Below are 27,957 nucleotides of genomic sequence, written 5' to 3' on the forward strand. Positions count from 1 at the left end.
TGATTTTAAACTTCATTTATTTAATGCATATCTAATATTAAAACAGACAAAATGGCATGCTGAATAAATAAGCGAATCTATATTAATGACAATTAAAACAATAAAAATAAAAACAATTCATATATTGTTGCAGTTGAAAGATGTACCTATACAGGAAATGTAGTGCCTATATCTGATAGAAAGAAAGAAAGAAAGAAAGAAAGAAAGAAAGAAAGAAAGAAAGAAAGAAAGAAACTGGACAGAGTGCACTGCTGTCAAGAGGCCATCATCCTCCGGTCTCTTCTTGTAGGGGCCACTACCAACAGGGGGCGACAACGCAATACATACAAATTCAAGCCCCATCTTGCAAGCACATTTCAGTCGTGCGCTTCACAGGCATGAAAGGCACGATGGGAGGCGCTGTGGAATGCTTCGTTCTTACAGTTAATGTGAATTCAAGAGGGCTACGAGTGAGATGCTGTTACTCATCAATGTACTGCATTTCCTTTTTAGCATCAGACCTGGACTGGCTACTGTCTGTGTTCCCATCTGGGCCGCGGTGTCTGGGGTTGTTTCCCCAGGTCCCTGTACAACACGAACACAGAGCAACATCTGTAACACCTGCAGACATCCATGTTTACATTTCAAAATGCTTAGTTATTTAAAATACCCTGCGAAGACAAGCGTCTTCACCTTTAAACTAGCCATTCCATATGAATAATGGGATTTGACTGTATGATACCTAAAGGAAGAGTGACAAAAATAACCAAAGCATGAGTCGCACGGTCAGAGCTGGGGGGCTTACCGGGGGCTATGGGAGCCTCCCTGTCACACTTCAGTGTGCTTTTAGCAAAGCAGTCTGCCATCCAGGAGAGCACATCAGAGCAGTATTTCACCTGGAAGGGAGAGGGCTGTTTCTGCTTCTGCTCAGAATTACGACTGATATGGGTCAAAGTGCTGGCAGCGAGTAATCATCTCACCGCCTGAGAAAGGAAGGTTACATCTACAGTAAGCTCACACATCGTTATGTTTTCTGTGTGTAATTTTTGTACCTCAGCTTCCACAGATGACAGGCGCTTTTCCTGTTCCTTGTACCCTCCAACAATCTTCAATAGGGTTTGCATCCTGTATTTAATATAAGTGTTTCTAATAAATAAGTTATGTAGGAAAGGGACTCAAAAAATACATTAAAATGTCAAAATAGCACTAGAAAACAATGTAAATATAAATGTTGTAGTAACAATGCTTTAAGCCTCTAATATATCATTTTAATTTTTGGTAAAATAATAGGGCAAAACCCGAAGTTATTGGATTTTAAGTTGCCTTATATACACCCACTGGCCACTTTATTAGGTACACCTGTAATCAGCCAATCATATATCAGCAGCACAATGTATAAAATCATACAGATACAGATCAGAAGCTTCAGTTAATGTCACATCAAAGATCAGAATGGGGCAGAAAGGTGAGTTAAGTGACTGCGGTATGAGTGTTGGTACCAGACATGAGCATTTCAGAAACTGCTGATCTACTGGGATTTTAATGGATAATTATCTCTATGGTTTACAGAGCATGGGCTGAAAAATAAAAAACATCCCGTGAGCAGCAGTTTTCTGGGTGAAAATGCCTTACTGATGGCTGATGGCAGTGGTGCGAAGAATGGCCAGGCTGGTTCAGGCTGATAGAAAGGCAACAGTAACTCAAATCACCACTCGGTACAAACAAGGTATGCAGAACAAAATTTCTCACAACACTTTGAACCTTGAAGCAGATTTACTACAGCAGCAGAAGATCTCACCAGGTGCCACTCCTGTCAGTTAAAAGCAAGAAACTAAGGCTACCATGGGCCTGTCAGGCTCACCAGAATGAGATACAGGGAGATTGGAAAAATGTTGGCTGGTCAGCTGAGACTCGATTTCTGTTGCGACTTTTGGATGGTAGGGAATTTGGCGACAAGCCTGGTTTGGATGAGAAAGAAAAGCCAGAAAGGAGGAGACTGCAGATTTGTGCCATTAGATGTACCTCAGTCCCTGGAGAGGGAATGAATGACAACCATGAAAGGACACTTTCACACCCAAGTTCAGGAACCTAGTTCCTGGTTCAGAGCACCTGGCACTTTTGCAGCTCCTGACCACTTCTGTGTGTCGCTGTCCCACCGGACAACCGGAATGGGGAATTTTAGTTAAATAAGCATGGGAGACACAAAGCTCCAAAACATTGGATAAACTCCACTTGTAATTTCAAATGAAAGTTGTTCTGTAAGTAACCGGGGGAATTGATCGCACTGGCACGTTTCACCATCGGCACCAGCAATGTCTGTTCGTTTTCATGTTGGCGGCAGTGTAAGGGGAGGGATGTGTGTGTGTGTGTGTGTGTGTGTGTGTGTGTGTGTGTGTGACCAAAGTGGAACTCTGGCAGGGACGTCGGTGTATTTAGCAACTGAAATACTGGGCCAGGTGCTGTATTCAAATACCCAAAACATGCAGTTTGATGTCATATATATGTTTTTAATCTGTTGATAGGTAATAAATGTCACGCCCAGCTCGTCCGATCCTCGTGTGTGCCACGCCCCCTCATCATCCACGTGTGCTTCCCCGACTGTGCCCAGCTGTTCCCTGTTATTTCGACTTGTCTCTTGTATATCAGTCCACGTCTTGCCCTGTCTGATGTAGGTCATTGTTCGTAGCCGTCTGCCCTGTCTGATGTTGGTCATTGTTCGTAGCTGTCTGCCCTGTCTCCCCTAATAACCCTGTTATCCCGCAATTCCACCTACCCGCCTCGTCCTTCCCTGCTGCCTGCCTGCCTGCCTGTCCTCCGTGGATCCTGACAATATAAATATTTGTTGCTTGGCAACAAAAGGAAAATTACCTGACCTGTGCTGCAGGTATATGGAGTCTCAATTGTCAGTCGCCTTGTTGGAAAGGTTTTTTGCCCTTCCAGTCTCCAAGCCAGTCATGTTACAGAAAACTATGAATTTAAATGCCACAACCTACCTGGGTATTGTTGATGCCCAAGTCCATCCCTTAATGAGCACAGTGTACTCAGTTTCTAATGGCTACTTCCAGCAGGATCACGCACCATGTCACAAAGCTCACTTCTCAGACTGCTTTCTTAAACATAACAATGAGTTTGATGAACTCAAAAGGCCTCCTCAGTCACCTGATCTCAGTCCAGTAGAGCTCATATGGGATGTGGTGGAACAGGAGATTCGCATCATGAAGGTGCAGCTGACAAATCGGCAGCAACTGTGTGATGCATCACGTCAGCATGGACCAAAGTCTCTGAGGAATGTTTCAAACACCTTGCTAAATCTATACCACAAAGACTTTTGGCAGTTCTGAAGACAAAAGGGGGTCCAACCCAGTACTGGAAAGGTGTACCTAATAAAGTGACCAGTAAGTGTACCTAAGTTTAAATCCTGCGGTTGAAGCACTGGTATTGTTCTGTGCCACAATATAGGCCTTGACCCTAGAGTAGAATGTTCCTTCCTGGAAGAACTGACTTTGAAGAGGTGTTCCTGAGTCTCTCTTCACTGCTATCCCGCTGTTGACTTTCCAGATTTGCAAGGTAGTTCTCTTTTTGTACACTCTCCCAGATCATCAGCTTCTGGTCCAGTCCAGGTGATAGCTCTCTTTCTGATTGGACAAAGCCAGAGACACATTCTAGCACATGATTTTTAGACAGTGTGAGTCTGTTCTGTATGCTTTTCATGCATGCTTTCAAATGGAGACAGTAATGTTAGACTGGGCTTTACCAACCAAGAGGTTCCTGTTTTGATTCGGTCTTCTTCACAAGGCTAAGCAGTAACTGGGAGCAGTGGCTGATGATGATAAAGGGCGGGGCCAGAGCTGGTCTGCTGTGGTACTCCACAATCAAGTTGTAACGTTGAAACTTCCAGAAAATGTCAGTATTTCCTTGAACTACCTGAAAGGTGTAACTGCAAGAGGGGTGAGATGAGTGAGCTACTGGTAAGATCAAAAAACTGAGACAGTTTTAACCTTTTTATGGGACAATTAACGCCTGGACTCTCAGATGAGATACATAGCATTAGCTCTACATGAATGGAAAGGGTTAGGGTTAGGGTTAGGGTTAGGGTTAGAGTTAGGCTTAGGCTTAGGGATAGGTATAGGCTTAGGGTTAGGGTTAGGGTGAGGTGATGATGGGATGGGGGTGAGTTCATGCTTGTCACCTCTTTTCCCTGAAAATGTGTTCCAAACTCTGGTACTGACCTAAACATGGCAATAAGCAAGTTCATCAGGAGCACATTGGTGACCAGCAGGAAGATGACCAGCAGAAGAATGACCAGCCAGTTGGCGTAGATGTTAGGACACGGTGGAAGCTTGCCCAGAATGATCTCCTCCTGGTCAGTCGTGCAGTTTGTCTCAGGCATTCGTGCCGCTGATGAAGATAAGCGCAGCATGATAAGAAAATCAAATAAAAGCTGTATATAGAGCTAAACCATAAGCAGCATTCAATTCAATTATTTTTATATAGCGCCTTTCACAAGACAGCTGCCCCAAGGCACCTTACATGGGTGTGTTATTATGGGCTTAATTGCTAACAGTGTAAACTGTGAACAAAGCCAGTTCTGAAGGCTGCAGCCACCACATTACAGTACTGAAATATTGTAATGTGCTGTTTATATTCACTGGACCTCCTGCTCTTACCATCAATCTCCTCTAGAGGGATCTGTCCGAAGATATGCAGGTAGGGCCGATACAGCGCCCTACGGAAGACCCAGTCCAGTCGGGGGTCATTGGGGTGCAGCAGTGCTTGGGTGGCTACGCCATAAGCAATTAGCCAGACGCTCAGGAAGAACAGGAAGAAGAAGACATCCTTCATCTTTGGGGATGAGCGACGTGATGAGACACATAAACCATAGATGAGTCGATATCACTTTGTGTCCCTTATGTGTTTTAGAATAAATGTCCCCCCCTTAACATTTATGTATCTTAAAATGTTAATTTGTTTCCATCACCATTCTCTCCACAATAATGATCTTGGGCCCCAGCTGCTTGTGGATCGCAAAGATATGTATGAGTCGGAGAGTGAAGACCATGAAGTCCAAGGCCAGCACTGTCCGCCCCGCCTCATACACACTCTCCACCATTCTGTAAAGGCAGATAAATGGGCACGGACTTTGGCAGAATTATTACTCTCTATAAAGATGCTATATTGAGTGTTACTATATCAATGCATCAGCATAAACAGTCTTCATTTTACGAGAGCATTGGAAAATGTCTTGGTGGAGATACAGAGATGTGGACAGTACCTGCAGGATACACCCACCACAAAGAGGGAGATGGCCACCATATCACATTTGTTCCAATTGTCCTCCACATAGAGTTTGAATTTTTTAAGGATGTTGGTGTCCTCATCAGTGAAGAAGCTCTGAAACGGCACATAACAGCATTCTAGGGTGCAGGACGCTTTTCATTCTGTTGACCTACATAACAAAAAGCCCTAGACCTACCTGCCGCAACTCCTCCAGCACCAGCGTAAAGACCCAGAAGTACAGGACAATTTCTGCCATGGAAGGGCCATATGGGGGTGGGGGGTGGAAGTTAAGGAGGAGGACGTAGGTGAAGAGGATGAGGAAGGCGAAGTACATGAGGACGTTGCCCAAGAAGACGGTTACGGGGGCACTCCAGAAGCGCCGCCAACGGCGGAGTAGGAACTGGGTCCAGACCGCACTGGTGCTCAGGGGTGCTAATGGATCGGCCGCACCGGACTCCCTGTAATGAGCAGCTTAAGGTCAGAGTGTGGATCAGCTTACACATATGACCAGGGTGCTTGATAGCCTGGCGAGGGCACACACATGTGATCATCTTCTGTCAGTAGGAGGGCCTTCTCAGTCTCCAGACTGTCCAGCTCTGCAAACTGCTCTCCCTTGTGGCTGCTGTCCAGCTCCTCCTCACTTAGATGAGCACAAACAAACACACAGAGGTAGTTATTTTTAAGGTTTGACATGTTGTCACCTACATGCCCTCTCAGCTACAGTTTGTACCTGAATTTAATGAGGTTCGTCCAGATAAGAGGCTGGAAGAAGAAAGACAGGACCAGCTTGGAAATGGCAGTGTCAGTGGCCATGGCACCCCACCAGATCTTCGTCAACAGAGCCTGTGAAATGTAGAAAGTATAAAGGTAGCGCTTGAGCTACCATGGCAGTTGATAGTCTCAGATATCCATGTCTGTGCTTGATAGAATGATGGTTTTAATGCCGTATGCTTCTCTAAGACAGGCACTCCCAGTTTGGAGTGGCAAGTTACGCATCTCTTGGGTCTCTCTAAGGTAGATGACGCACATACCAATAATAGGGGGGTGAAAACCAGCACATGTCTGTTTCTTTTCACTGTACAGCCTGGAGCTTTTACTCAACAACATCTTTAATTCCTTAGTTCAAACTGAGAGCGCAGTTATGTTGTGGTAGTTCAGGTGGGATAAATGTGGAATGATGAAAGACAATTAGATATGTAATATTAAAAGGATTTGCTTTTGTGTTCTAGGCCATTCTAACCTGGACGCCGTCATGGGCAAAGAAGCACTTAGCATCTGCCTCGGTGGCCAGATTTAGAACCGTAGATTTGCTCCAGGAGCATGTCTTCCTCACCAGGAGTGCGTACGCCCGGTCCTCACTGTTGGAGTAGCACTCGCTGAATAGGTCTGCAAAACAAAAACACACCATGATTTCTTTTCTTTTTTTTAGCTAGTATCCATCAATAAAATATGTGAAGAATAAAGTGTGAATCTCAGACCCTGCATATGAGGATAACCACAAGAGAGCAGCAGGAAAGCAGGGAAGCCAGACTAACTTCAGGAAATGGACCACCTAAAACCCAGTCCATTTTCAAAGGGTTCTGTGTATGTGATGTGGCTAAGAAAAGGGTTTAATGATCTTCCCCATATAGGCTAGGCTCACAAATGATTACAGAAGATTCATAATGTTAATCAAAAGCTGATTACTGTCTCTAATACACAATTAATGCAATATTACTGTTTGCTGAAGTGTGACACTTCAAGTAAACAGAATGATTGCATACTCATTTTAAGTTAGGTAGCTGTCATTCCTTCATGCTGCGCTCTCACTTACCAACTGCACGCTGCTCGTACTTAGCTTCCTTCATCCTAGGCTCTCCCTTGCCGATTGTACGCTGCTTATACTCGACTTCCTTCATGCCACGCTCTCCCTTACCGACTGCACGCTGCTCATACTCAGCTTCCATCATCCCACGCTCTCCCTTACCGACTGCAAGCTACTCGTACTCGGCTTCCTTCATGCCGCGCTCTCCCTTACCGACTGCAAGCTGCTCGTACTCGGCTTCCTTCATGCCGCGCTCTCCCTTACAGACTGCAAGTTGTTCGTACTCGGCTTTCTTCATGCCGCGCTCTCCCTTACCGACTGCACGCTGCTCGTACTCAGCTTCCTTCATGCTGCACTCTCCCTTACCGACTGCAAGCTGCTCGTACTCGGCTTCCTTCATGCCGCGCTCTCCTTTACCGACTGCAAGCGGCTCGTACTCGGCTTCCTTCATGCCCGCTCTCTCTTTCCGACTGCATGATGTTCAAACTCAGCTTCCTTCATGCTGCGCTCTCCCTTACCAACTGCAAGCTGCTCGTACTCGGCTTCCTTCATGTTGCGCTCTCCCTTACCGACTGCACGCTGCTCGTACTCGGTTTCCTTCATACCACGCTCTCCCTTACCGACTACAAGCTGCTTGAACTTGGCTTCCATCATGCCCAGTCTCTCTTTCCGACTGCATGATGCTCGTACTCGGCTTGCTTCATGCCATGCTCTCCCTTACCGACTGCAAGCTGCTCGTACTCGGCTTCCTTCTTGCCCGCTCTCCCTTTCCGACTGCAAGCTGCTCGTACTCGGCTTCCTTCATGCCACGCTCTCCCTTACCGACTGCAAGCTGCTCGTACTCGGCTTCCTTCATGCCACGCTCTCCCTTACCGACTGCAAGCTGCTCGTACTCGGCTTCCTTCATGCTACGCTCTCCCTTACCGACTGCACGCTGCTCTTACTCGGCTTCCTTCATGCCCGCTTTCCCTTTCCAACTGCACGATGCTCGTACTCGGCTTCCTTCATGCCACGCTCTCACTTACCGACTGCACATACTCGGCTTCCTTCATGCCACGCTCTCCCTTACCGACTGCACAATGCTCGTACTCGGCTTCCTTCATGCCCGCTCTCTCTTTCCGACTGCATGATGCTCCTACTCGGCTTCCTTCATGCCCGCTTTCCCTTTCCGACTGCATGATGCTCGTACTCGGCTTCCTTCATGCTCGCTCTCTCTTTCCGACTGCATGATGCGCCCATTCGGCTTCCTTCATGCCCATTTTCCCTTTCCGACTGCACGATGCTCGTACTCGGCTTCCTTCATACTCACTCTCCCTTTCCAACTGCACGATGCTCGTACTCGGCTTCCTTCATGCCACGCTCTCACTTATCGACTGCCTGCTGCTCGTCCTTGGCTTCCTTCAGGCCACGCTCTCACTTACCGACTGCATGATGCTCGTACTCGGCTTCCTTCATGACCGCTCTCCCTTTCCGACTGCATGATGCTCGTACTCGGCTTCCTTCATGCCCGCTCTAATTACCGACTGCATAATACTCGTACTTGGCTTCCTTCATGCTAAGCTCTCATTACCGACTGCACATACTCAGCTTCCTTCATGCTGCGCTCTCTCTTACCGACTGCATGCTGCTCATACTCGGCTTCCTTGATGCCCGCTCTCTCTTTCCAACTGCATGCTTCTCGTACTCGGCTTCCTTCATGCCACGCTCTCACTTACCGACTGCACATACTCAGCTTCCATCATACCCGCTCTCCCTTACCGACTGCACGATGCTCGTACTCGGCTTCCTTGATGCCCGCTCTCCCTTACCGACTGCATAATACTCGTACTCGGCTTCATTCATGCCCGCTCTCCCTTACCGACTGCAAGCTGATCGTACTCGGCTTCCTTCATGCCACGCTCTCACTTACCGAGTGCATGCTGCTCGTAATTGGCTTCCTTCATGCCGCGGTCTCCCTTACCGCCTACATGCTGATCGTACTCGGCTTCCTTCATGCCGCGCTCTCCCTTACCGACTGCACGATGCTCGTACTCGGCTTCCTTCATGCCCGCTCTCCCTTTCCGACTGCACGTTTCTCGTGCTTGGCTTCCTTCATGCCTGCTCTCCCTTATCGACCGCACGCTGCTCCTACTCGGCTTCCTTCATGCCCGCTCTCTCTTTCCGACTGCATGATGCTCCCACTCGGCTTCCTTCATGCCCACTTTCCCTTTCCGACTGCATGATGCTCGTACTCGGCTTCCTTCATGCTCGCTCTCCCTTTCCGACTGCACAATGTTCGTACTTGGCTTCCTTCATGTTCGCTCTCCCTTTCCGATTGCACAACGCTCGTACTCGGCTTCCTTCATGCCACGCTCTCACTTTTCGACTGCATGCGGCTCGTCCTTGGCTTCCTGCAGGCCACGCTCTCACTTACCGACTGCGCATACTCGGCTTCTTTCATGCCACGCTTTCACTTACCGACTGCATGCTGCTCGTCCTTGGCTTCCATCAGGCCACGCTCTCACTTACCGAGTGCATGCTGCTCGTACTTGGCTTCCTTCATGCTGCACTCTCCCTTTCCGACTGCACGCTGCTCGTACTCGGCTTCCTTCATGCCCGCTCTCCCTTTCCGACTGCACGTTGCTCGTACTCGGCTTCCTTCATGCCCACTTTCCCTTTCCGACTGCATGATGCTCGTATTCGGCTTCCTTCATGCCCGCTTTCCCTTTCCAACTGCACGATGCTCCTACTCGGCTTCCTTCATGCTCGCTCTCCCTTTCCGACTACACAATGCTCGTACTTGGCTTCCTTCATGCTCGCTCTCCCTTTCCGATTGCACAACGCTCGTACTCGGCTTCCTTCATGCCACGCTCTCACTTATCGACTGCATGCTGCTCGTCCTTGGCTTCCTTCATGCCACGCTCTCCCTTACCGACTGCGCATACTCAGCTTCCATCATACCCGCTCTCCCTTACCAACTGCACGATACTCGTACTCGGCTTCTTTGATGCCCGCTCTCTCTTTCCAACTGCATGCTGCTCGTTCTCGGCTTCCTTCATGCCACGCTCTCCCTTACCAACTGCAAGCTGCTCGTACTCGGCTTCCTTCATGCCGCGCTCTCCCTTACCGACTGCAAGCTGCTCGTACTCGGCTTCCTTCGTGCCGCGCTCTCCCTTACCGACTGCACGCTGCTCATCCTCGGCTTTCTTTATGCCGCGCTCTCCCTTACCGACTGCACGATGCTCGTACTCGGCTTCCTTCATGCCACGCTCTCACTTACCGACTGCACATACTCAGCTTCCATCATACCCGCTCTCCCTTACCGACTGCACGATGCTCGTACTCGGCTTCTTTGATGCCCACTTTCCCTTTCCGACTGCATGATGCTCGTACTCGGCTTCCTTCATGCCCGCTCTCTCTTTCCGACTGCATGATGCTCCTACTCGGCTTCCTTCATGCCCGCTTTCCCTTTCCAACTGCACGATGCTCCTACTCGGCTTCCTTCATCCTCGCTCTCCCTTTCCGACTGCACAATGCTCGTACTTGGCTTCCTTCATGCTCGCTCTCCCTTTCCGATTGCACAACGCTCGTACTCGGCTTCCTTCATGCCACGCTCTCACTTATCGACTGCATGCTGCTCGTCCTTGGCTTCCTTCATGCCACGCTCTCCCTTACCGACTGCGCATACTCGGCTTCCTTCATGCCCGCTTTCCCTTTCCAACTGCACGATGCTCCTACTCGGCTTCCTTCATGCTCGCTCTCCCTTTCCGACTGCACAATGTTCGTACTTGGCTTCCTTCATGCTCGCTCTCCCTTTCCGATTGCACAACGCTCGTACTCGGCTTCCTTCATGCCACGCTCTCACGTATCGACTGCATGCGGCTCGTCCTTGACTTCCTTCAGGCCACGCTCTCACTTACCGACTGCGCATACTCGGCTTCTTTCATGCCACGCTTTCACTTACCGACTGCATGCTGCTCGTCCTTGGCTTCCATCAGGCCACGCTCTCACTTACCGAGTGCATGCTGCTCGTACTTGGCTTCCTTCATGCTGCGCTCTCCCTTACCTACTGCACGATGCTCGTACTCGGCTTCCGTCATGCCTGCTCTCCCTTTCCGACTGCACGCTGCTCGTACTCGGCTTCCTTCATGCCCGCTCTCCCTTTCCGACTGCACGTTGCTCGTACTCGGCTTCCTTAATGCCCGCTCTCCCTTACCGACTGCATGATGCTCGTTCTCGGCTTCCTTCATGCCCGCTCTCCCTTACCGACTGCACGCTGCTCATACTCGGCTTCCTTTATGCCGCGCTCTCCCTTACCGAATGCACGATGCTCGTACTCGGCTTCCTTCATGCCACGCTCTCACTTACCGACTGCACATACTCAGCTTCCATCATACCCGCTCTCCCTTACCGACTGCAAGCTGCTCGTACTCGGCTTCCTTCATGCCGCGCTCTCCCTTACCAACTGCAAGCTGCTCGTACTCGGCTTCCTTCATGCCGCGCTCTCCCTTACCGACTGCAAGCTACTCGTACTCGGCTTCCTTCATGCCGCGCTCTCCCTTACCGACTGCACGCTGCACATCCTCGGCTTTCTTTATGCCGCGCTCTCCCTTACCGACTGCACGATGCTCGTACTCGGCTTCCTTCATGCCACGCTCTCACTTACCGACTGCACATACTCAGCTTCCATCATACCCGCTCTCCCTTACCGACTGCACGATGCTCGTACTCGGCTTCTTTGATGCCCACTTTCCCTTTCCGACTGCATGATGCTCGTACTCGGCTTCCTTCATGCCCGCTCTCTCTTTCCGACTGCATGATGCTCCTACTCGGCTTCCTTCATGCCCGCTTTCCCTTTCCAACTGCACGATGCTCCTACTCGGCTTCCTTCATCCTCGCTCTCCCTTTCTGACTGCACAATGCTCGTACTTGGCTTCCTTCATGCTCGCTCTCCCTTTCCGATTGCACAACGCTCGTACTCGGCTTCCTTCATGCCACGCTCTCACTTATCGACTGCATGCTGCTCGTCCTTGGCTTCCTTCATGCCACGCTCTCCCTTACCGACTGCGCATACTCGGCTTCCTTCATGCCCGCTTTCCCTTTCCAACTGCACGATGCTCCTACTCGGCTTCCTTCATGCTCGCTCTCCCTTTCCGATTGCACAACGCTCGTACTCGGCTTCCTTCATGCCACGCTCTCACTTATCGACTGCATGCGGCTCGTCCTTGGCTTCCTTCAGGCCACGCTCTCATTTACCGACTGCGCATACTCGGCTTCTTTCATGCCACGCTTTCACTTACTGACTGCATGCTGCTCGTCCTTGGCTTCCATCAGGCCACGCTCTCACTTACCGAGTGCATGCTGCTCGTACTTGGCTTCCTTCATGCTGCGCTCTCCCTTACCTACTGCACGATGCTCGTACTCGGCATCCGTCATGCCTGCTCTCCCTTTCCGACTGCACGCTGCTCGTACTCGGCTTCCTTCATGCCCGCTCTCCCTTTCCGACTGCACGTTGCTCGTACTCGGCTTCCTTAATGCCCGCTCTCCCTTACCGACTGCATGATGCTCGTTCTCGGCTTCCTTCATGCCCGCTCTCCCTTACCGACTGCACGCTGCTCATACTCGGCTTCCTTTATGCCGCGCTGTCCCTTACCGACTGCACGATGCTCGTACTCGGCTTCCTTCATGCCACGCTCTCACTTATCGACTGCACATACTCAGCTTCCATCATACCCGCTCTCCCTTACCGACTGCACGATGCTCGTACTCGGCTTCTTTGATGCCCGCTCTCTCTTTCCAACTGCATGCTGCTTGTACTCGGCTTCCTTCATGCCACGCTCTCATTACCGACTGCACATACTCAGCTTCCAATATAACCGCTCTCCCTTACCGACTGCACGATGCTCGTACTCGGCTTCCTTGATGCCCGCTCTCCCTTACCGACTGCATAATACTCGTACTCGGCTTCCTTCATGCCACGCTCTCACTTACCGAGTGCATGCTGCTCGTAATTGGCTTCCTTCATGCCGCGCTCTCCGTTACCGCCTACATGCTGCTCGTACTCGGCTTCCTTCATGCCGCGCTCTCCCTTACCGACTACACGTTGCTCGTGCTTGGCTTCCTTCATGCCCGCTCTCCCTTATCGACCGCACGCTGCTCGTACTTGGCTTCCTACATGCCCGCTCTCTCTTTCCAACTGCATGATGCTCCCACTCGGCTTCCTTCATGCCCACTTTCCCTTTCCGACTGCATGATGCTCGTACTCGGCTTCCTTCATGCTCGCTCACTCTTTCCGACTGCATGATGATCCTACTCGGCTTCCTTCATGCCCGCTTTCCCTTTCCAACTGCACGATGCTCCTACTCGGCTTCCTTCATGCTCGTTCTCCCTTTCCGACTGCACAATGCTCGTACTTGGCTTCCTTCATGCTCGCTCTCCCTTTCTGATTGCACAACGCTCGTACTCGGCTTCCTTCATGCAACGCTCTCACTTATCGACTGCATGCTGCTCGTCCTTGGCTTCCTTCAGGCCACGCTCTCACTTACCGACTGCGCATACTCGGCTTCCTTCAGGCCACGCTCTCACTTACCGACTGCGCATACTCGGCTTCCTTCATGCCACGCTTTCACTTACCGACTGCATGCTGCTCGTCCTTGGCTTCCATCAGGCCACGCTCTCACTTACCGACTGTACATATTCTGCTTCCATCATGCCACGCTGTCACTTACCGAGTGCATGCTGCTCGTACTTGGCTTCCTTGATGCCGCGCTCTCCCTTTCCGACTGCACGATGCTCGTTCTCGGCTTCCTTCATGCCCGCTCTCCCTTACCGACTGCACGATGCTCGTACTCGGCTTCCTTCATGCCCGCTCTCCCTTTCCGACTGCACGTTGCTCGTACTCGGCTTCCTTCATGCCCGCTCTCCCTTTCCGACTGCACGTTGCTCGTACTCGGCTTCCTTCATGCCCGCTCTCCCTTACCGACTGCACGATGCTCGTTCTCGGCTTCCTTCATGCCCGCTCTCCCTTACCGACTGCACGATGCTCGTACTCGGCTTCCTTCATGCCCGCACTCCCTTACCGACTGCATAATGCTCGTACTCGGCTTCCTTCATGCCACGCTCTCACTTACCGACTGCACATACTCAGCTTCCATCATACCCGCTCTCCCTTTCCGACTGCATGATACTCGTACTCGGCTTCTTTGATGCCCGCTCTCTCTTTCCAACTGCATGCTGCTTGTACTCGGCTTCCTTCATGCCCGCACTCCCTTACCGACTGCATAATGCTCGTACTCGGCTTCCTTCATGCCACACTCTCACTTACCGACTGCACATACTCAGCTTCCATCATACCCGCTCTCCCTTTCCGACTGCACGATGCTCGTACTCGGCTTCTTTGATGCCCGCTCTCTCTTTCCAACTGCATGCTGCTTGTACTCGGCTTCCTTCATGCCCGCTCTCCCTTTCCGACTGCATGTTGCTCGTACTCGGCTTCCTTCATGCCCGCTCTCCCTTACCGACTGCACGATGCTCGTACTCGGCTTCCTTGATGCCCGCTCTCCCTTACCGACTGCATAATACTCGTACTCGGCTTCCTTCATGCCCGCTCTCCCTTACCGACTGCAAGCTGATCGTACTCGGCTTCCTTCATGCCGCGCTCTCCCTTACCGCCTACATGCTGCTCGTACTCGGCTTCCTTCATGCCGCGCTCTCCCTTACCGCCTACATGCTGCTCGTACTCGGCTTCCTTCATGCCGCGCTCTCCCTTATCGACCGCACGCTGCTCCTACTCGGCTTCCTTCATGCCCGCTCTCCCTTACCGACTGCACGATGCTCGTACTCGGCTTCCTTCATGCCCGCTCTCTCTTTCCGACTGCATGATGCTCCCACTCGGCTTCCTTCATGCCCAGTTTCCCTTTCCGACTACACGATGCTTGTACTCGGCTTCCTTCATGCTCGCTCTTCCTTTCCGACTGCACAATGCTCGTACTCGGCTTCCTTCATGCCCGCTCTCCCTTACAGACTGCACAATGCTCATACTCGGCTTCCTTCATGCCACGCTCTGACTTACCGACTGCTCGTACTCGGCTTCCTTCATGCCACGCTCTCACTTACCGAGTGCATGCTGCTCGTAATTGGCTTCCTTCATGCCGCGCTCTCCGTTACCGCCTACATGCTGCTCGTACTCGGCTTCCTTCATGCCGCGCTCTCCCTTACCGACTACACGTTGCTCGTGCTTGGCTTCCTTCATGCCCGCTCTCCCTTATCGACCGCACGCTGCTCGTACTTGGCTTCCTACATGCCCGCTCTCTCTTTCCAACTGCATGATGCTCCCACTCGGCTTCCTTCATGCCCACTTTCCCTTTCCGACTGCATGATGCTCGTACTCGGCTTCCTTCATGCTCGCTCACTCTTTCCGACTGCATGATGATCCTACTCGGCTTCCTTCATGCCCGCTTTCCCTTTCCAACTGCACGATGCTCCTACTCGGCTTCCTTCATGCTCGTTCTCCCTTTCCGACTGCACAATGCTCGTACTTGGCTTCCTTCATGCTCGCTCTCCCTTTCTGATTGCACAACACTCGTACTCGGCTTCCTTCATGCAACGCTCTCACTTATCGACTGCATGCTGCTCGTCCTTGGCTTCCTTCAGGCCACGCTCTCACTTACCGACTGCGCATACTCGGCTTCCTTCAGGCCACGCTCTCACTTACCGACTGCGCATACTCGGCTTCCTTCATGCCACGCTTTCACTTACCGACTGCATGCTGCTCGTCCTTGGCTTCCATCAGGCCACGCTCTCACTTACCGACTGTACATATTCTGCTTCCATTATGCCACGCTGTCACTTACCGAGTGCATGCTGCTCGTACTTGGCTTCCTTGATGCCGCGCTCTCCCTTTCCGACTGCACGATGCTCGTTCTCGGCTTCCTTCATGCCCGCTCTCCCTTACCGACTGCACGATGCTCGTACTCGGCTTCCTTCATGCCCGCTCTCCCTTTCCGACTGCACGTTGCTCGTACTCGGCTTCCTTCATGCCCGCTCTCCCTTTCCGACTGCACGTTGCTCGTACTCGGCTTCCTTCATGCCCGCTCTCCCTTACCGACTGCACGATGCTCGTTCTCGGCTTCCTTCATGCCCGCTCTCCCTTACCGACTGCACGATGCTCGTACTCGGCTTCCTTCATGCCCGCACTCCCTTACCGACTGCATAATGCTCGTACTCGGCTTCCTTCATGCCACGCTCTCACTTACCGACTGCACATACTCAGCTTCCATCATACCCGCTCTCCCTTTCCGACTGCATGATGCTCGTACTCGGCTTCTTTGATGCCCGCTCTCTCTTTCCAACTGCATGCTGCTTGTACTCGGCTTCCTTCATGCCCGCACTCCCTTACCGACTGCATAATGCTCGTACTCGGCTTCCTTCATGCCACACTCTCACTTACCGACTGCACATACTCAGCTTCCATCATACCCGCTCTCCCTTTCCGACTGCACGATGCTCGTACTCGGCTTCTTTGATGCCCGCTCTCTCTTTCCAACTGCATGCTGCTTGTACTCGGCTTCCTTCATGCCCGCTCTCCCTTTCCGACTGCACGTTGCTCGTACTCGGCTTCCTTCATGCCCGCTCTCCCTTACCGACTGCACGATGCTCGTACTCGGCTTCCTTGATGCCCGCTCTCCCTTACCGACTGCATAATACTCGTACTCGGCTTCCTTCATGCCCGCTCTCCCTTACCGACTGCAAGCTGATCGTACTCGGCTTCCTTCATGCCGCGCTCTCCCTTACCGCCTACATGCTGCTCGTACTCGGCTTCCTTCATGCCGCGCTCTCCCTTACCGCCTACATGCTGCTCGTACTCGGCTTCCTTCATGCCGCGCTCTCCCTTATCGACCGCACGCTGCTCCTACTCGGCTTCCTTCATGCCCGCTCTCCCTTACCGACTGCACGATGCTCGTACTCGGCTTCCTTCATGCCCGCTCTCTCTTTCCGAGTGCATGATGCTCCCACTCGGCTTCCTTCATGCCCAGTTTCCCTTTCCGACTGCACGATGCTTGTAGTCGGCTTCCTTCATGCTCGCTCTTCCTTTCCGACTGCACAATGCTCGTACTCGGCTTCCTTCATGCCCGCTCTCCCTTACAGACTGCACAATGCTCATACTCGGCTTCCTTCATGCCACGCTCTGACTTACCGACTGCTCATACTTGGCTTCCTTCATGCCGCACGGTCTCTTTCCGACTGCATGATGCTCCTACTCGGCTTCCTTCATGCCCGCTTTCCCTTTCCGACTGCATGCTGCTCGTACTCGGCTTCTTTCATGCCATGCTCTCACTTCCCGACTGCACATACTCGGCTTCCTTCATGCTGCACTCTCTCTTACCGACTGCCTGCTGCTCATACTTGGCTTCCTTCATCCCGCACTCTCTCTTTCCGACTGCATGCTACTTGTACTTGGCTTCCTTCATGTTGCGCTCTCCCTTACCGAGTGCATACTGCTCGTACTTCGCTTCCTTCATGCTGCGTGCTGACTCAGCTTCTGACTCCAGGTGGGTCATTTCCTTCAGGATTTTACAGCCAGCCAATGCTGCTGCAACTGCCTCTGGGCCCTTGGAAAGAAAACTTCCAGGTAGTGGCAAAATATTTAACATCCGCTTGAAGCTCAGCATTGATATCATCTTTAAAAAGACCAAAATGTCTTCCACACCCTTCCTATTCTCCTATTAGCATGTTTTTAAATATGAGTCATATTACCAATTGTTGCTTGTCCTGATTTTGCTGAGTTCAATTTCTCCCTGGATCAGAAAAGGAGGGGCTTGCAATTCACTTCTTTAATCAGTCACAGTCTTCATTGCATGACGTCACCATATCAAAATCAAAAACACTGTTTTCTGTTAAGTTGTAAAGTGCACAGATTTTGAAGTACCTGTTTTATTGAGTTTGCCTTTTATTAAGGGACAGACAAAACATAGGAGCAAAGACTGTACAGAGTGATGTGAGGGTGTGCATTTATTTCATGATGATGATAGTAATAATAATAATAAGAAGAAGAATAAAAACAATAAGGACTGAACCAAGAAAATTCCAATCACAGGCACAGGGGTGGAGCCTGCTGAGCTGCACATGGCCTCCAGCTCAGTGGCTGGAAGTGTCACGTTTGAAAATTATAAAAAAGGGATCAGCGTGGTGATGTCATATGATGAAGACTATTAAAGAAGTGAAACTCAAGCCCCTACCTTGATCAACCAAGGACACAGCAAACTTGGCAAAATCAGGATGTCCACCTGTCCACATCATGTACTACAATACGGTAGGTTTTACGCATACTACAGTTTTGGCAGCTTACAATATGGTAATGAATGTGCATTGGCAGGCACCAGCTCTGGCTCACCATGGCCCAGAAGTAGTAGGCCATCTGCTGCCGGTTCTGCAGCACAGCCCACAGGAACAGATCCCTCCAAGGATGCTCACAGTGCTTCTCCAGGTCAGGGAGGTTCTTAGGTCCATGAGAAAGCAAGCTCTTGCTCCCCTTTTCCTGGGACAAATCATTCATGAGTGTGCTTATTTGATATTAAACTTAGAGACATTATTTGCAGCATTTGACCTGACCCTGGCTATTTACCACATAAGCTCTTGCAGTTTATTTCAAATACTGATCCATTTATCAATCTATGATCAATTAATCCTTTTAAAAGATGACTACATCTGAATGTTTTCAGCAGATGATCTTTCAGTGGATGGCTAATTGCTAACATCTACCTCTAGCACATAGTGTTTTTTGACAGAAAGTTATTGCTGTAACCCAGATAGCTATGATTCATGAATCCATTCCTTAACTAAGCCTACTCACAGTGGGTAACTTTTGGTAGAAGCCCTTGCAGGAGTCATGGAGGAAATCCTTCAGCACCTTGGAGACCTCGTGCAATGTGAATCGCGGTTGCCGCTCCCCTGGCTCACTGTGCGCTGGTCCAGGGGTGCGTGCTGTAGCCAGCAGGAGCTGCTTCTCTTGGTGCTTTTTCAGCAGAAAGTACAGCAGACTCTTCTCTGATATTGAGCAGTACAGCTCCTGCAGCCGGCCATAGGTGAGAAACTCCCCAAGGTTCACCCCATTGTCAACGAAGAGTTTCACAAAATCTGGCTTGTCGTTAACTAGAGCATCCATCATAACTTCCTCCAGGTCACATGCCTGTTGGAATCAGAAGCAGAATCAGACCTTATTGTCCAAGTATGCAACACATACAGAGAATCTCTTACCTGTTGGAGTCGTATCTCCTATTGCAGTGTTTAAACAGACATATAAAGGCTACAGAAAAGAAAACCATTCTTACCCTCCACTCCACATCACCATTGAAGATCTCGCTCTTTGCAATGTCCACCCTATTCCAGGCAACTGCTAACTTCAGCTCATCTAAGTAGTCCTGTGCCTCCTGGCTTTGAGCTTTGCAAGCTGACATACGGTTGGGGAGTTTTGGGTAGAAATGTTGGAGTGTTGACCAATTGTGATTGGTAGATAGTTAAAATGACTATTCATAAATATTGTTGGTCAGTTTTGACCATGTAGATAAGAGTTAAAAGTTAAACTAATTTAAAGTACTAATAAAGTACTTTTAAAGTAATAATATATTATATAAATAAACAATTTGCAAGTATATTTGTGTGATTTTGTATATAAATAGAATGTATATTGTTGTAAAACTATGTTAGGAACAATGCTACTCACCCTTAACTAATGCCTTAAGGATGACGGTGTCAAGATCAGAGCATTCCTGTTCTGGATCATGTACTGTCAACAAGTGTCCATGTTCGACAATCTTCTGAATCTAAATAAAAAGTAACAACAAAATGTCTGTGGAGCAGCTTTGTTTATGCAATAGAGTGATGAGCTGAATCTCTTACCAGCCTGATCCAATCAGACATGTCTGAGGTTTCCAAGCCTGTGTTGAAGGTGTCTAGCAGTAACTCCTCCACGGTCTCTGTGTCCCAGAATCCTTTGTTTATTAGTGTCACTAGGATGTCTGCCACGCCCCCCGAGCCTGCCAAGATCAGCCAGGGCGTTGAGTTCAAGATTCCCTTGTACATCCGCTGCAGATGGACAGCACAATATAGTTTCAGAACACTCACTGGTTACACCAAAACCACTTTTTGTTTTTGTGAATGAAAATTCTGACCTGGAGGATCTTTGGTTCACCATGCACCAGTAAGCACAACACTGGAATCTCAAAGCTTCCAGTCCCTAGCCAGAGACATATATGGATGCACAGTGTGCCACACATTTATAATAACAGGACAGTTATCCTTGAAGCACACACTCATATTGACACATGCTCACCCCCATATCCAGTGCGTTGTTGGGAGATGTAAGTTAGCAGTTTGACCATCATCTCACTTGTACTGCCTGGTGTCTGCAAGTCTTCCTCCACCAGGACAAAATGGGAATGGTGGCAGTCTAGGCAATACACCGTTCCATGAGGCAGGTCTTCTGTTGGGTACGCCGCTGGTTGGTCAGGCTATGGTTAAATAGTTCAGCATAAGTTCAAGGTTATAACCTATGCTATGAAAACTCTATATTTGATAGTCTAGGTCTGTCCACTCACACAGACACATTAGTCCTATCAGGACAGTATCACACAAGTCCATCCAAGGCTGATTCAAAATGGTAGACACCAAATGTTGATCTCACCTTGTTGGAGAGCAACAGATCTCTGTTATGGATCATGGTCCAGGGGGCAATGCCAATGGCTACCACCTGGACCTTTGAGGAGGTACTGGCGAGGGAGTGGTCTCGCACTGCCTGTCCTAAATGCTTGGTGATGCCAAATCTCAGGCCATTGGTGAGGATCCAAGCACCTTAGGGAGCCAAATATTCAGAAGATACCTTCAAATCATTCCTCCACACTCATCAAGAATGAGAAAGATGAGAGACATTTTTACTGGTTTAACTGTTGGTATTTCCTCTTGTTATAAAGAAAAATTTAAAACAATAAAACAGGTGAAAGACAAGAAATATTACAAAAAGGCAGATCAAAGGAAAGGAGTTTAAGCAAGTGTTAGGGAAAGCAAGCTGAAGGCAGCAGAGCGAATAGTCTGAGTGAGTTTGCTCCCCAACCTGTGGTCTGGGTGGCTTTCACCAGCCCCTTCCTGACGGTGTCCCTCAACCAAGGCTTCATCTGTGCCAGTTCATCCCCCCCTACCAGGGACACCACGAGGTGGGGAGGGGCCAGCCCCCACTGCTCCGTGAGTAGCTGATAGATGAGAGCAGGGTCCGTGGAGCAGCGTACCCGCACAAACTGTCCCAACGATAAGAGTGTTAGGAGTCCAGGAACAATAATGTTCGTCTCATCATAGCTGAATTCACATCATTAGCAGAAACATCACAGCCTTCTGTTTGTGAGTGCATTATTTAATATATCTGAAAAATCTCATGACAACAATCATAGACTCATGACTGCTATAGGGAGAGTATAGTCACATAGAGCCAGTCTGGTGATCACATGCCCAAGTGAGAAGAAAAGCTGATTTCAGTTTTGAAAAATTACTGAAAACTGTTGGAGCCACAGAATTTTAAAGTTTTTGAAATTAGCAAACAGGATAAAACATTCTGTAACATACTCAGCAGGGGTGCACGGCTTCTGCGGCTTACAATGTCCGGAGACGTCACAAAACTGACTGCACTCTGTTAAACTGAAAAAGCCGTCTAAACAGTGGAAGTTTGCACTTTATCTTTAATATCAAGCGTCTTCATACAGTGCAGACATGGAGAAGTTATGCAAAGATAAGACAAGAGCTGGTTGCTGACCCCTGCCCTAATTTACTTTATGTCTTTGTTTAGGTTCATGTAGTCCCTGAGACAACTCGGGCCTTGTTAAGGATAAAGGTCATTGAAATATCTGGCCTTTTGGAGCCTTACAGCATAGCTTTGAGGTCTTTTTTATCAGTATTTCATCCTACGCTTTGTTTTGTGTTTTTGTGCTGCCCTGCGGCTTATAAGCTGTTGCAGTTCGTAATGTGGTACCTTCCCCCGTGTTTTATTGGAGCCTGTGAAGTCTATGTCTCCCACGTGTCCTGCAGCCAAGCGCCTGCTATCCTGCAGCTCGCCTTTCCTCTGGCTAAGCTCCATCTTCTCCATTCCTTCATGCAGCAGAGAGAAGCAGCGGCACCCCGGCACTGCTCTGTGGAGGCACGTCAGCGAATACGCATGCACACACGCGCACACACACACACACACACACACACACACAGGTCTGAGGCAGGGAATGCAAATGTGAGACAATGGGATAAATCAGTGGTTTGAGAGGGGCGGAACCGGGACCCCTCCAGGAGGTTGACAAATACTTTGGAGGGGTTACGAGATGATTTTCCAAATATGCTAAAGCAAGTTTGACAAATTGTGTCATTTGCTATCCATTAGCAAGTTTTATGATCGTTCCCCACTCAGTGAATTTTGCTTGTTTCAAAAGCTGGCCAATGCTGTTTGGTAGATGTGCAGATGAAAAGTTTGACAACCATTGGTATAAATAATACTGTTGAGATGGCTGCCTTGTGGTGTAAGCGTGAGTGTGAGTATGAGTGTGAACATGAGTCTCAGCATGAGTGTGAGTACAAGATGAGCATGAGTGTGAGTACGATTGTGAGCATGAGTGTGAGTATGAGCATGAGTGTGAGTACGATTGTAAGCATGAGTCTCAGCATGAGTATGAGTACGATTGTAAGCATGAGTCTCAGAATGAGTGTGAGTACGATTGTAAGCATGAGTCTCAGCATGAGTGTGAGTACGAGTATGAGCATGAGTGTGAGTACAATTGCGATCATGAGTCTCAGCATGAGTGTGAGTACGAGTATGAGCATGAGTGTGAGTACAACTGTAAGCATGAGTCTCAGCATGAGTGTGAGTACGAGTATGAACATGAGTGTGAGTACGACTGTAAGCATGAGTCTCAGCATGAGTGTGAGCATTAGGAGAACTGCTGCTACTAATTCACAGAAGGGATGTTTTTAGTCCACCCATCCAAGTCTAGCAAGAGGCAATGCAAGTTACCCAGTAATCATTTTCAATCCTTTTAGTATCCATTTCCATTCCCACTTCCACTGGGGTGTTCCTACTGGTGGCTTGTTTAAAATGGTGAATCAGCAACCAGCCACCAATGGTCAAGTGTGATAACCTTCAGTGGATGGCAATGGTAGCTGTGCGCTGGCTGTTGTTTGCATAAGCATTCCTGCCCTGTACCAGGAAGACCGTCTGAAACAGCGTGTTTATCTATTACTGGAAGGTCGCTTAAGGAGCCTTCACACAGTCTCCTACTTCACTTCATGTGTCAGCAACTCAGACATGATTGTCGATGTAGGCCTGAAGTCCCGCTCACTCACTTTGGCCCCTGAGTCATCGTCTTCCCACATTTTCTGCACAAGTCTTGTTGCTGGACCAAACCCTGATGGCACAACACACGTACACACACAACAAAGCCAAATCGTCAGGATCGTTACATTAACATTTACTACAAGGGCCCATTAAATGAACAAGCTAAAAACAGTGATGCCCTGGTCATACATTCACCCTCAGGAGCCTCGCCGCTTATGTAAAGCAGTGGAGAAGCACTTGGCCTGTTTAAGCAGGCTATCTCCTTTCAGTCCCTTTTTCCATACATGCAAAGGAGCTCACTCTTCACAAAGCCTTTCCAGGTGAGCTGGGCAATTTGTTTGCATCCCATTTTGCGTGAGAGGGCAGATGACAGATTGAATGTGAAAGCAATTAACCAAACAAGGAATGGATTGCACAATAAACCAAAAAACACCTGGACGATTATCAAAATCAGGACATAAGAAAATAGCATGAAAACAAATGTGATTTTCTACCCATATTATTACGACTTGTGCACAAAAATAATGATAATAATCAAAATAATGATAGCCTATGATAGCAACATAACAAGCAGTACCTATACACCAGCATTTGCATATATACCTACATATATATTGTATACGTTATGATAATACAGAATAAATATTCTAAAAAAAAACATTAAAATGAGTTCTAGGCATAATGCAGAGAGAAGAGGCTGATGATTTAAAGGTCTAAAGATATTACTTTTTTAAAAAATATTACTGCATTTTATTGGTATTTGGTATGTTCCAGCTAGAGACGTGTTTCAATAATGTATCAATAATGTATCAATGTATCAATAATAAAATTGTTCTTCAGGAGATGGCAATATTATGCTAAAGACCCGGATACAAAAAAATACTGAAAGCTTAAGGCTTCATCGACCAAAATGACTATAACAAAGGGGTTTATAGCCTTTTGGTATGTGAGCCAACAACCTTCAGGTTTTGTCTGTGTACTTAAAAGCCACAATACCGGCTGCAGATACTAGTGGACAATTATAAATGATAAATCTGTATGACATCATAGAGAATCGGGTAACGTCTAGATTGTGGTAGATAACCATGACCCTGGGGTGCCGGTACCTGGTAGGTTTTCTATCCTACCTGATGAGTCACTCTCGGCCTGAGATCAGGTGTGGTTCATCAGAGACCAGGCAGGATAGAAAACCTATTGGGTACCAGCACTCCAGGAACAGGGTGGCCTATCCCTGTTCCAGATTGTAGGATTCTAGAACTGTGGAGCAGAACAGAATGTATGTGTGAGGCCTGAAAAGCAGCAAAAGTCTGGGGCAGGTTCACCGGTGTCCATGATTTGAAGATGTGACCCCACCCAATGTTAAGGGCTCCAAGTGACACTCAGCTTATCATACACATGTTACAAAACATTTATGCTTGAACACCAGATCACGTAAAATTTCTATTGTTTCCTATTTCAAGAGCTTCATCAGTCAATTTCATAAATAACATTTAGTGCGACCATAAGTCAAACAGCTTCATCGGCCAGTTTCATAAATAACATTTAGTGCGACCATAAGTCAAACAGCTTCATCGGCCAGTTTCATAAATAACATTTAGTGTGACCATAAGTCAAACAGCTTCATCGGCCAGTTTCATTAATAACATTTAGTGCGACCATAACTCAAACAGCTTCATCGGCCAGTTTCATAAATAACATTTAGTGTGACCATAAGTCAAACAGCTTCATCGGCCAGTTTCATTAATAACATTTAGTGCGACCATAACCCAAACAGCTTCATCGGCCAGTTTCATAAATAACATTTAGTGTGACCATAACTCAAACAGCTTCATCGGCCAGTTTCATAAATAATATGGCCACTTTTAGTGTGACCTTAACTCAATCAACATATTAATATGTTGCCTGCAATTTCCCTTCGCGTACATATGTAGACACCTCAGAATGGAAAGTAAGACTTACAACTTTCACCTAAAACGCAATACAGAGTGTCGTCGTGGACTTTAAACAGATCCAAATGCAGGAACATTAATACAAGGTAAATATAGCAGAACAATATCATAGCAGAGGTAGATAGAAGTTTTCAGGATTAATTAACCATAAAACTGCTCATTTAATATCTACACATTTGTGTACTAATTTTGAGGATGTTTAACTGTGTAATACTGTGATAGCATAATATTGTGATACATAATTTGTATATTCCATATATTTTCACAGTATTTCCAGGAAAAGTCTTACATGCTAGAACAACCCCACTATTAGCCTGAAGCTCAAACATGCTTTACTGGCCTTGATGTGAAAATAATAAGGACAAAAGCACCTTCATGAAACTATCAGAAGACACTCCCAGCGGTGGCCACTGTAATGTGAACTTTCTTGTTACTGCACTACCTCCAATTGAAGGCGAAAGTCTATAAACACTGAATGAAAACCCGAAAGGATGAGGTCTGTAAATGTGGCGGAGGTGGGGTGAGGACAGCACCTACCAGCTGGGTGCCTTTTGCCTCCTCTGGCATGTCTGTGTACCTCACTGCCGACTCCCACGCCGCGACTCCCACTCCGCGGCTCCCACTCCGCTCTGCCCGAGCTGCTCCGCCTGAGCTGTTGACCTGCAGCCCTGCACAGCGCGCTCTTATCTCATGCAGGAAATGCAGCACAGGTGACCTCAGGCAGAAGAGGCACAGGCTGACTCCGCACGGCTGTGATGTCATTCTAAGGGCAGCTGATGGCCCAGCAGCAGTGCAAACATGGCTCGCTTTGCCCAGGTGAGACGTCAACATGATATTTGCTTTGAAGTCTGTAAACTGTATTTGATTGTAACTTATACACACTGTATAAGCATAGGTGTGACTTTCTTAGTTTTAGTTTTTTAAATTATACAGAAATTTTACACAAATAGAATCAAACCTTTCTTTTCAAATATGTGAGAATAAAAGATATGCTACGATAATTTAGTATTAATTGGATTTGAATTTGCTAGGCTGGACATGATACAGCAATTGAATGTTTAATTCTCTCGGTGTTAAATGGTGTATTCACTGAAACCGGTTACATGCAGTCATGCTGTTTGCTTGTTCTTCAGAGGGATGTGATCCATCCACAATGAGACTTGGGACATGGAAAACTTGGCATGTAGGTCTTGCACCACAGACAAAGGGAATTAAGGACAGTGACAGGGCCACCAAACCCAATGTCACCATGTCACACTTACTGAGTAAGTCTCATTCTTATAAGAGCACCGTCCTTTCAGTGCGATTTGCATGACTCTCTGCAAGCAAGTACTTGCTTGGTGCTGCACTGTATTGCCACTAAGGCCATGAAGGGACGTGTAGCCTATTGTTCGTGTATTTGAATGGGCGTCTCTAGTGGGCTGACAGGAATAACCGCCTGTATGCATGGGGCTGCTCTTTTGTGTCTATGGCATGCATGCACTTATTGTGATATGCTCCCTTTACAGTGAACTGCCAGGGGCAACAGATGTTGCTCAGGCATATTGGAGGAACAAGCCATTGCTAATAAGTCTGAATTTGATACTGGTTCTGGACCCACACATAATACAGTGATGTTATCTCTGATAGATGATCCACAAGTTTAAAGAGAGAGGGTCAGTGCTGTACCAAAACAGTACAATCTCAGTGCAAGACCCACCCCCAGTGGAAGACAAAGCTCTGGTCGGTTTTAACAGGGCTGGCTTGTTCACATCATTGTGAGCAAGATATGAATGTGAAGCAGCTCCCAGCCAGCTTTTTAGTACTGTTGCCGAAGTCTGAATACCACAGTGCATAGCAGAAGGCAAAAGCACATTAGTTGATGTTGTGTTGGAATTTATTGAAGATCAGCAGTGGAGTGCTGGTGAGGCATGGACTGAAGTGTGGAGTTTAAATCTAAGGCAACTATGAGCGCAATGGCAAGGTCTTGTACTAAAACTCTGTACGGCATAATCACTTCAATTCTGCACATCTCTGTATAAATCAGAGTGATGTCACTTTCAACTTTCTCACTGGACAAAAGTGTCTGCTATATAAATGTAAAGAAAGTGGATACATACCTGGCCAGCCATGTTAGCAGCATGCAGAGTACATGACTTCACAAACATTGCCTGATGTCAGAAAGGGCTCTATATAACCCAAAGGAGTGTCCTTTTTTAACTAAAACGATGACTTGACCCAAAGGAGTGTCCTTTTTTAACTAAAACGATGACTTGACCCAAAGGAGTGTCCTTTTTTAACTAAAACGATGACTTGACCCAAAGGAGTGTCCTTTTTTAACTAAAACGATGACTTGACCCAAAGGAGTGTCCTTTTTTAACTAAAACGATGACTTGACCCATAGGAGTGTCCTTTTTTAACTAAAACGATGACTTGACCCAAAGGAGTGTCCTTTTTTAACTAAAACGATGACTTGACCCATAGGAGTGTCCTTTTTTAACTAAAACGATGACTTGACCCAAAGGAGTGTCCTTTTTTAACTAAAACGATGACTTGACCCAAAGGAGTGTCCTTTTTTAACTAAAACGATGACTTGACCCATAGGAGTGTCCTTTTTTAACTAAAACGATGAC

General features: G+C 48.1%; 1 protein-coding gene across 1 annotated transcript; it reads right to left on the minus strand.

Moving 5' to 3' along the window:
• On the minus strand, positions 1–27,605 carry trpm5 (transient receptor potential cation channel, subfamily M, member 5). Its single transcript, XM_048969597.1, has 26 exons — positions 25,883–27,605; positions 23,405–23,466; positions 22,053–22,209; positions 21,147–21,327; positions 20,721–20,887; positions 20,370–20,547; positions 20,209–20,273; positions 19,937–20,122; positions 19,761–19,860; positions 19,369–19,487; positions 18,891–19,226; positions 18,432–18,575; positions 17,526–17,649; positions 6,497–6,642; positions 5,987–6,099; positions 5,798–5,896; positions 5,453–5,714; positions 5,252–5,370; positions 4,958–5,090; positions 4,647–4,821; positions 4,209–4,377; positions 3,738–3,916; positions 3,482–3,614; positions 1,032–1,104; positions 785–875; positions 1–564 (listed from the first exon to the last, which is right to left on the minus strand). The coding sequence occupies exons 1-26, from the start codon at positions 26,174–26,176 to the stop codon at positions 461–463; spliced, it is 3,909 nt and encodes a 1,302-aa protein (XP_048825554.1). The 5' UTR covers positions 26,177–27,605; the 3' UTR covers positions 1–460.
• Positions 27,606–27,957: the final 352 nt, after the last annotated feature.

The sequence above is a fragment of the Brienomyrus brachyistius genome, chromosome 11 (genome assembly GCF_023856365.1).
Source record: "Brienomyrus brachyistius isolate T26 chromosome 11, BBRACH_0.4, whole genome shotgun sequence".
Taxonomy (NCBI): Eukaryota; Metazoa; Chordata; class Actinopteri; order Osteoglossiformes; family Mormyridae; genus Brienomyrus; species Brienomyrus brachyistius.

Excerpts from the sequence above, each read along its gene's own strand:
- trpm5 (XM_048969597.1), bottom strand. The coding sequence starts at position 26,176 with ATGTTGACGTCTCACCTGGGCAAAGCGAGCCATGTTTGCACTGCTGCT. Across the intron at positions 20,548-20,720 it reads ATCTGTTGCTCTCCAACAAG|CCTGACCAACCAGCGGCGTA; the intron begins GTGAGATCAACA and ends ATTTAACCATAG. Across the intron at positions 3,615-3,737 it reads ATCAAAACAGGAACCTCTTG|AAAGAGAGCTATCACCTGGA; the intron begins GTTGGTAAAGCC and ends TTGTCCAATCAG.